Source organism: Marmota marmota, unplaced genomic scaffold (assembly GCF_001458135.2).
Source record: "Marmota marmota marmota unplaced genomic scaffold, marMar, whole genome shotgun sequence".
Classification (NCBI taxonomy): domain Eukaryota; kingdom Metazoa; phylum Chordata; class Mammalia; order Rodentia; family Sciuridae; genus Marmota; species Marmota marmota.
In genome coordinates, this window is record NW_025999960.1 from 13,358,934 (window position 1) to 13,369,136 (window position 10,203).

The window sequence follows — 10,203 nt, forward strand, 5'->3', positions numbered from 1 at the left end:
TTGAGGCATGGTGGGCTGGCAATGGTGAAAAGGAGTTAGACTCTGGGCAGAGTTTGAAGGCAAAGCCAAGGGAATTTCCCTGTAGGTTGCATATAGGATATAAAAGCAAATGGGAAGTCAAAATGACACCAAGGTTTGGGACCTGAGTAACTGGAGGGATGGAACTGCCATTTGACCAAGATGAGAAAGGTCATAGGAAGAACCAAGAAGGCATTTCTAGATCAAATATAAAACACCAGTACCCATAGGTAGCAGAGTGCTCAGTACCGGCACTTGAGGGGTTCACTGATGCTTTTAAGAGACTATGGGGTGGGGCTGGAGAGTGGGTATCTATAGCTGAGTGTCTTTAAGGTGGTTTAATAATAAATAATAAACATGTATTCCAAGCATTTTTCAGGAGTAAGCAAAAGAGATGAAGATATAGTCAGGAAAATCTTCCCAGAAATGACTCTGCCTCCATCTCCTCTAAATCTTTAGACCTTGTGAGAAGAGACTTCCTTGTCACCACCTCTAAATTCAAGAGAAGTACAGGATGCTTAATCATGGTAGGTGACACTCCCACCTCTCAGTGTGCAGTACTTAAAACTGAATATGCTGAGTGATAAATGGCAGGGAGTCAGCTAGCCAGCTCACTATTATAGAAAATCCCGGTAGAGCAATGCCTGAGTCGAAGACTGGTCTGGAAAATCTCAGACCCTGAATGGGGCTCCCTATGATTTCATTTTCAAAAACCCTGCCAAATTCTTAAGATGCTTAATGTCGATCAATTAAACAAGAAATAAAGGTAATAACACATTTGTCATTCAAATCACTACAAAACTTAGCTAATTAAGGTCCTTGTTACAAATTGTATATAATAATCAATGATATGCTTTTCCAATTGAGTCCTTTTGTGAGTAAGATTTATTAACACAAATAGTTCCTGACAAACTTGGCCCAGGATCAAGGACTGTATTTCCTCTGGGTTTTGGGGAAAAGTCAAAGTTATTATAAATGGTTGCCAAGGGGAGATATTTGCTAGTTTCTCCACTGATTTGAAGTAAGTCCAATTGAGAGATGAAGGTTTCCCTAAGGTTGTAATTAAGTATGAATATTAAAAAACAGAATAAAAAAATAAACGACTTAGGCTTTCACATCACTGATATTTCATTGTGTTTCCACCTCAGGCAAGATATTTTCTTTGGAAAAAGGAATACAGTAGAAAAAAATAATTTTTTAAAAAGTGTGCAGCAGCTTTACAAAACTAGATTGAGAAAAATTCACTCAAGCACACATGCTTTGGAGAAGTATTTAACCAGGCAGAGTTGGGGCAAAAGGGCAGATGAATGGTCAACATGAGCCTGATTTTTTTTTTTATTTAATTCTGCAGGTCAGTTTGATATTTTTTTCTCCTTGAAAATCACATCTTTCTGTCTCTTCCCACCCCAATCATTCACTCTTATAAAATCGGCTTAGTCAAGTCAATATGTGGGCTGGCAATGCAAATTTAATTACAGTGAGGCTTGGGTAAACATTCGCTCTGAGACATTTCTTGGTCTATAGAGTGATAACTGAATTAAGTAGGATTATTTCATCATTATCATGTTAAGCCCATATTGTTACATGAGAAGCTAATATTTCCAACTCTTTTTAGCCTAGCAAAAAATACTATACGCATTTACATAAGCCAATTTAGTACGTTTCCTCCTTGAAGAGCTATATAGTAGAAATACATTGCCGCTACAATTTCAATGCAGAGAGAGAGAAATGAGGAAGCTTCGCCCTGGACCCCATCCAATGGGACTAGTGATCAAACTGCTAAGGAGCCTCATTATAAGACAGTGTGTGGAGGCCTGCACCCTGGTTTCCTGACAGCCACCTTACTTGGATCCCCATGGGCCTGGAGCACATTCACAGTCGCACTTTCCAATGTGTCTGCACGTCTAAGCTGTGGAAACCAAACAGGAACTCTAAATGTGTGTTCCTTCTTCAGGAATCTTTCAGTGATCTGTCTTTGGGTATTTCTACATCAGGGCACTTTCCTCATGATCAAACTGTATTTCTGCCTCTCAGAAACCTGGGAGCAGCTTGATCATGTTGATCTTTGAACATAGTGATTGGCACAGATTAGGTATTCTATACTGTCTGTTGAGTGAATGAATGAATGAAATTGAACTGCCAAGGCATGAAAGCACCTACTATGTATTAGATGCTAATAAAGAGGAGATAGGTTCTCTAGAAGTTGAGGACCTGGGTCAGGGAAATGAGGGATGAAAAGAGTAGCGGAAAAATAAAAGCCAATACTGGTTGAGGGCCAAAGTGGTGAGCTGCCAGGGTTGGAGGATAGCTGCAACGGAAGGGCACAGATTGGAATCTTGAAAACAGAACCAGACTATGACCGAAAGTTTACCTCAAACCAAGTAAAAGGATACAAGAGAACCAAGGTGATATGATGAGTAAAGCCCTCTTATGGAGATGAAAAGAATTACAGTTTAATATACCACAGAATACATATTATAAGAGGACTGAGCTCTAGAGCCACATAAAAAAAGGTTCAAATTCTGACTCCCTTACTACATGTTCTTTGGATAAATTGGTTAGCATATCTAAGCCTCAGTTTCTTCATCTGAAAAATAGACATAAATAATAACCTTCTCATAAGAATGAGACAAAATATATAAAGCCCTTAGTATGGAGCTTACATAAAAGAAATGTAATTATTGTTCTTATTCTCCTTCTTCATGCCATGGCTAGGACACATTTAGAAGGCTCATCCCAACTGTGATGGGAAAGGTTGGGGCTGTGAGTGTAGATAGAACACTGGTATGAAATTTTAACTCCCCTTTCTCCTCTAGAGGGGATCACATCAGTGATCACATCAGTGGAACTTTTAAAAGAAGTCCTACACTCATTTCAGAGCACTATGACTTGCTTGAGCTATCTCCCATTGGCTTTCCGAAGTTAAGGATCCTAGCGAAAGTAATATTCATGGGATAATTATCTATGATTAAGTCTGTGCCACATTAGCCTGGAATTTGGGTATAAATAAGAATATTATCTTGTTTCCACCTCTGTTGACTATTAGAGTCACTAGCAGGCAAATCAACTCTGAATTACTATTGAATTGCTGTAAGTTTTTTTTTTTTTTATTACCCTCGCTGTACTATAATGCCCTTTAAGAGGACAGTGTAGTTATTGCACATCATTTATGGCCTCCATAGAATCTAGCAATGCTCCATAATCTGCTCTTGGTTACTACTGGTCATTTATCACCAAAGTGATAAATAATAATCATTTATTCATCCTATGATTCTATGAGAGTAAGATCCTATAAACACCTAAAAAATTCCATATATATATATATATATATATATATATATATATATAATTCCATATATATATATATATTTTTTTTTCCACTCTCTGGTAACATATTACCTTATAGAGAACTTTAATCCAGGAAGCTAGTGAGGCTGCCTTCTGAAATAATTATTTTAAAATTCACTTGAGATGTCTAATTTTAAAATTAGTTGGAAAAAAAAATCTCCCATGAGGATTGCATTATCTCTACTGCTGTTCTGGAAATTAAAAACAAATTCTTCCATCTCCCTCAAACAGAAAATTTTTTTCTCTATAAACTTGGGTCATTTTTAATTTTAAAAATATTGAAAATAATAATTTATTCATTTATAATGATAAGACAGATATTTACCTGGCATATTAACACCTTTCATGTGTGAATTGCAGCAGACTAAACAGAGCCAGTGGACTGGAGGAGGCCAGTCTACCAAACTCATACCTCTCTAGGGGGGTTCCAACTTTACCACTTGTGATCCATCATGTTTTATAAGGAAGAAAAAAATCATGTCACCCTTTATTATGATTTAGGATCTCCATTTCCTCTTCTCTTCTCCTCAGACTTGCTGTGAGCATTAATTCATTCATATTCTCACATTTGCAGAAAGTTCACTTATGACTCAGGCTTAAAAAAGCCATTCTATTGATAAAACACCTATCTGAGTATTGTGGATATTTTTAAATGATTATCACAATAAAAGCAGCTTATTAACTTAAGTCACTTGAATTATTTTTCTTTTTTGAGTTTCTTTCCCCATCTGCAACAGGGTAATATTACCCATCTTTGAAAGTTTTTGCAATGAAGAATAAAAACAAATAAATGCTATCTCTGCTTAACAAGTTAAAGCCAGTGTGAAGATCACCTGTACATTTTACAACTTACTATGTGTCTGTTTATCCATGTTCTGTTTATTCTGGTCCTTATTATAAAAACGGCTCCCTTCCCTGGAATCTGTCCACACATAACAATGCCCCTTAAGCAGTCCTCTAAATTATTCAACAAGTTGTTATAAGGGTTTTTAGTTCTTTTTATACATTATCATCCAATAATAATTACAAAGGCAAATAAATCATCATCTTTCCACACTAACTTCCATGTTATACTAAGTAAGAAATGCGGGTTTGGGGGTTGGCTCTTGAGCAGGGAGGGATGAGAGAATCATAAAAAGAATTTTCGTCCTTCCTTTAAAAAATATTTTTCTACTACCCACTGGAAAACAAAGACGTTTGGTTCTCTGTAGATGAAATCTGCTCTCAAATATCATTGGGATATATCCCCACTCTACTATGATCTAATAAAATTTGAAAGCTTCAAAGCTCATTGTTACGAATCTGACCTGTTGTAGCTGCTTTCAAACTAAAATAGCTTTTAAAAAAATGAAAGAATCAGGGATTTAATCATCTTAAAGTAATTTTAGATTTCATAATTTAGAAAAAAATAAATCAGAAATTATAGACAACGATATACTGTAAGGTGCATTTGGTATCAGTGAACCAAACTCTTGGGTTATTTATTTGGGTTTTAAAAATATATATAATTTTTTAGAGAACTAGAATATTCTTTTTATTAATAAATCCATTAGCAAGTAAGAATGATGTGCTTTGCCACAGCCTCAAACACAAGATTTGCTATGGTCCCATTTCAGGATATGTTTCATTAAAATAGGGAAAATCAGAATTACATGGCAAATGAATTTAAAAAATAATACAATAGGCACATAGTATCTCAAACTCCCTGAAGCAGAGTCTCTGGTAGGAGTATGTGAAGGGGTAGCTGCTGGAAACTCTTGTTTATCACATTTTCCCCTGAGATTCTACTGAGAATGCTGTTTTGGGACCTATTGCTAATCACCCCATAAACTAGATGACACTGAAAGGTGGCAATAATCAGGCAGCAGTTATGGTAAAGGAAAACCTGTGATGATGAAGGATGCTCAGGGCATATTCTGTTTAACCAGTGCACAGAAGGGTGATTGATAATCGAATGTCGTTCTGAAATTTGGACAGTGTCTGCCTGTTCCTCTTATGTTTCCACCCCCAAAAGTTTCACCTATGTCCCTTTCTGATTAACATCTTAGAAAAATGTTTATTTAGAAAAATAAAAACCATTCTGTGCAAATAATTCAAACAATTAAAGTTAAAAATAAATATGCTAAAATGTATTTAATCCAGCAATGAGGACTAATACAGAATTTAAGTATAAATAAGAAAATCTTTTAGGCCATTCTTTCAGACTATAAATCTTAAAGGTGAATTTTAAAAATTTAGCTCGCAATAAATTATAGTTATAAACATACAGAAAATAGTGGACCCAGCATCTTCATTGTAGTGAAAAAAATATGCTAAGCCTGGGAAAACTTCACTTCTCTGATTGTTGCTTCATTTCCCTTATTGGGGAACCTACAACATGAACAATACTGAGCGGCTTAAAGAACAACCCAGTTACATAAATCCAGATTAGTACTTGGAAGAAAAGTTACATGAAAGGTTTGAGTGAGACAAATTGATAAAGCATATATTAATTTTGTTCCTATATTTAAAATACATGAGATCAGGCTCCTGCTAAAAAATAACTGATACACCTAAAAACTAATAATTCCACAACATAACATTCAGTTCCAAGGTTTTTTATCACTATATCTTCCTATTTTTACTCAAAACATAGCTTTGTTTTCAGTATTCAGGATCTTTTGTTTTCTCATTTTGATTTTAAGTGTTTTGATTTCTATCTCAGCTCATCCTTAACTTTAAACTGGTGTTAGTATTAGGATCAGCCATTGAGCTCTAATACTGCCGATATTTCCCTGCCAAATGCAACACTTATTTCCTAGGTTCAAGGGTTAGCTCTCCCCACATATGATATATGTCTCCCATTTTCTTTCTTTTCTTTTTTTTTTTTTTTTTTTTGTGGTGCTAGGGATTGAACCCCGGGCCTTGTACATGTGAGGCAGACACTCTACAAACTAAGCTATATCCCCAGCTCCCATTCATTTGACCCTTTTACCATTGCTATGGAAGTGCTGAAGCTCTTCCACCCCTGACACTAGTTCATAGTTCTAGCTTAGACCACGTATGACCCTCTCTGGGCCCCAGTCACGCCTGAGAAAAGGGAAGGAACTGGACTTGATGATCCAGAATTGTCCCTCCCAGTTTACAATGCTATGCTAGTCTAGTTTAATCCATCCATTTTCAGAGATCCCAGTTTCAGAAAGCCAGTGTGAGCATAGGTTGGAGCTAAGACCACCAGGAAATCAGAGATTTCAATGTGGGAAGAAAACTTAAACATCATTTGGTCCAACACCTTCATTTTACAGCTGAGAAAACCTTGGTCTAGAGAAGGTACTTGATTACCTCAAAGCAGAGATGGAAATAATGAGGAGATCTCCCAGGCTCTCATCTGTAGCAAAATTGAAATCCGAGTATCTTCCTGATTGAAGTGCATAATGATATCAGAGTAAAATGTGATACAGAAAGCATAAATTGGTCTAGAACACATTAAAGCATTTTCTCCCACTAAAAGATAAATTCTCTATTATAACTACAAGAATTTTGGAGAGAAATTTGCTATTGGTGGTGTCTGACACAAAATAGCACATATCATATCACATAAAACATCTTAGATTTATGCTTTTAAATAGCCAAATAAAACAAAACATCAAGTCACAGAATACATATATTTACATTAATTTAAATGTCCAAAGCACACTACAGCAGGGTCTATTTAATAGATTATATAATTTAAGATTTACATATACACAAGCATATGAACAAATATTAGTCTGCTAAAACAAAGTTTTAAGAAGTTACTCTGACATTTTGGTATTAACACATATTCTTGTCAACAAATGACGACTTTAAATTTTCAATGAGATCCTTTGTACAAGGATACAGAATGGAGAGAATGTACAGAATGGAAAGAAGACAGTCAAACAAATGTACCTTCCTTGCACTACTTACTTAACACTGTAGAAAATATGGCATTATCCAGTAAATTCTATCAGTGCAGTTAGTTCATTCTGGTCTGAAATGATGATTTTGGCTACTTCCCAAATCTAATTTTATGCTTTATAAATCATTGCTGCTTGATGCTTCCTTTATATCTTTTGAAAAATAAAGGACACTAATGCTTTTCCTTAAAAAATAAGTTAACTTTGATCCTAATAAGTTAGCAAAGTCTACTTTTTAAAAGAGCACTAATATCTGTAGTTCATTTTTTTCTTTTTAAGAGTCCTGCATAAAGGGATACTATCACCTTTGGGCTGGCTTTGGCATTATCAGTGATGCTAAAGATTAAGATACAGTTATCTAGAACTTAAAACTTTGGAAAACAGCCCCATCTTTCTCTGACACCTTGGGGGAACCAAAGTGCTTTACCTCATTTCCTATCAAGCATTTAATAGACTGTTTATTTGGTTTGATCTCAAACAAACTACAAAAAAAAAAAAAATCTTCCCATAATTTCTGCCCTACTATTTATTTTGGAGACTACCACACACAGTTAAATATGGAGAGATTAAATTATGACATCATACAATTACAGGCACACAATTAAGAAGAAGCCACAAAGGGTGTGTCTGAGAACACTGAATTGACTGAATCTGAGTCGGATTTCACCCTCGTGGACTTTAAGATGCCCTCCGCTATCACTGCCTCACTGGGAAAGCGCCTGACTTTCCCATTCTGCCCTGCCGCAGCATCCTTCAGAGGCTCCAGAAACACCACTCTTCTACCTGCACCTGCCTTCCGTTCATCAGCGGAGGCATCACTAGCAGGGCCAGGACTGAGAATAGATGAATGGGCATTGCTTTGGTTTAGCATATTTTTCTGTCTCTTGGTTTTACACTTGCAGGGACACGGTGTCAGATAGAGGTACAAGAGTACCAAAATGATACTGGCCACACAGGCGGCAAGAGTGGTAAAAGCTGTGTTAAATGCCTCATGAGCATGGGATCTGTTTACAGTGAAATTGCTCACGTTTATTGTGACATCCACAGTCTCATTTAACAGGCGTTGCCTATTCATTGCAATACAGGAGTACACTCCAGCATCCTCAAAACGAGGATTTTCTATAACCAGACTTCCATTGTGAAACACATGAAAGTTTTCCACTTCTTTATCTGGCTCCAACAGTCTGTTATCTGGACCAACCCAGATGAAATCTGTATTTCCACTACTAGTCTTGCTGTCACAGTGGACAATCAGCCTTTCCCCGACCTGAGCCTCATGAATAAAGCCAAGTGCACGGAAGGAACCATTGATGACACTGTCAGAGCAATTCATAAAGCTATCCTGGAGCAGAAGCAGCTGATGGGAGTGCTTGGAGTCAGACCACAGGCGACAGGTGTAATCATTTTTAAAATCCATCACTGAACTAAAGTGCCTACGATACCAAAAAATCAACAATGAATATAGGGAACAGTCACAGACAAATGGATTTCCATGAAGGTAGATGCCTCTTAGCTGTTTTCCTGACACTAAATTTATATGATGCATTGGAATGGAAGGGATCCGGTTATAAGAAACATCTAAAAACATCAGTTCTGGCAGCTTGAACCTTCCAACATACAAATCCATAGGAAACTGTGTGAGAAAGTTTCCACTTAGGTAGAGTTTTTGCAATTGGGAGAGCCCTCCAAACGCTGAAGGATCAAGATAGGAAATGTGATTGTTGTAAAGCAGGAGCACTTCCAGAACCTTCAACTCTTGGAACACTGCGCTTTTCACTGTCTTCAGCTTATTGGATGATAAGTCAAGACACTTCAAATTTGGAGTCGTGGAAAAACTGCCTGTGGAAATGCTGGTGATGTTGTTATGACGAATAATTAGGGTGTTCAGCTTGACAAACGATACTGGAATCCACTCAGAATCCAGAAGCCCAATTCTGTTATAGCTGAGATCCAGTCTCTTAATCAGTCTGAAAAGGTTTCCGGGCACCTTGGACAGATTTTTGTTGGTGCAGCTGACAATGTCAGTGGCACAAATGCAAGCGGTGGGGCACACCCCAGAGGCACCAGGGCTCACAGTCACTGTGATCACCAACAAACACAGCAGCTCTCTGCAACCAGGTCTGACAACTCCAGGCAGGGTGGGCAGTGTGCGTAACCGTAAAGACATTATGGTCGCCTCTGCGTCTTTTCCAGGAGTCTTTTTCTCCAGTTCAGCCTCCCACCAGTCAACCTGGTAAATAATTAATATGTAAGAGGGGGGGGGGGAGTATAAGTTAATTATCGCTGGTTAACCCTCAAGAGACATGCTATACTTTCCAATAACTTTTGAAATGGGGTTCATTTCATACTAGGGAGCTCTATGCTGCCTTTTTACTACTAAATGCATTCTTCCCTAGGTTATTTCTGCTTAACGACATTACAGGCACATTGTCTCAATATAACTGTCTCACCATCAGAAACTCAGTGATTTTAAAGGGGTGCATCCAGTTCTGTTCTTAACTCCCTCTAACAAAAACCAAAAATACACAAACGCATCCTACGAACGGAAATACTTAGCAAACCCCAGTCTATAAAAACAACTCACAGAGCTGGGAAGCCTCACGGGTAGCGGAGATAGGACGCCGGCGGCGGCGGTGTTTTCTAAAGGTCTGCGTGTCCGTTTGTCCGTCTCTGGCACCTTCCGAGATCCTTTCCCTTTTGCTCCCGGCGGGAGGCAGCCTCTCGCTGTCTGTCAACTTCGGGAGTTTCAAGCAGCCGCGGCGGCAGCAGCAACCCCGGGCGCAGCAATCTTCTCGGCGGGCTCCACTTGGTTCTCCCGGGCTTTTCTCATTGCACCGCTGAAGGTACCGCCTCGGCGCTCTGGCCACCCTGTGCCCGCGCGCGGGGCGCCCCGCTCCCGCAGCGGCGTCCAGGAGGCGGG

At 38.2% G+C, this 10,203-nt stretch overlaps 1 protein-coding gene and 1 long non-coding RNA gene across 3 annotated transcripts in view; one reads left to right on the forward strand and one right to left on the reverse strand.

Moving 5' to 3' along the window:
* Nucleotides 1-6,938: 6,938 nt before the first annotated feature.
* Nucleotides 6,939-10,203, reverse strand: Amigo2 (adhesion molecule with Ig like domain 2). Its single transcript, XM_015493250.2, has 2 exons — nt 9,868-10,203; nt 6,939-9,513 (listed from the first exon to the last, which is right to left on the reverse strand). Exon 2 carries the CDS (start codon nt 9,448-9,450, stop codon nt 7,885-7,887), a length of 1,566 nt encoding a protein of 521 aa, XP_015348736.1. The 5' UTR covers nt 9,451-9,513; nt 9,868-10,203; the 3' UTR covers nt 6,939-7,884.
* The window catches only part of LOC125616648, a 45,987-nt gene continuing 45,784 nt past the window's right edge, over nt 10,001-10,203 (forward strand). For both annotated transcript variants that reach the window (XR_007347382.1, XR_007347381.1), the window contains exon 1: nt 10,001-10,126. This is a non-coding gene — a long non-coding RNA (uncharacterized LOC125616648). The remainder of the gene's footprint in view (nt 10,127-10,203) is intronic.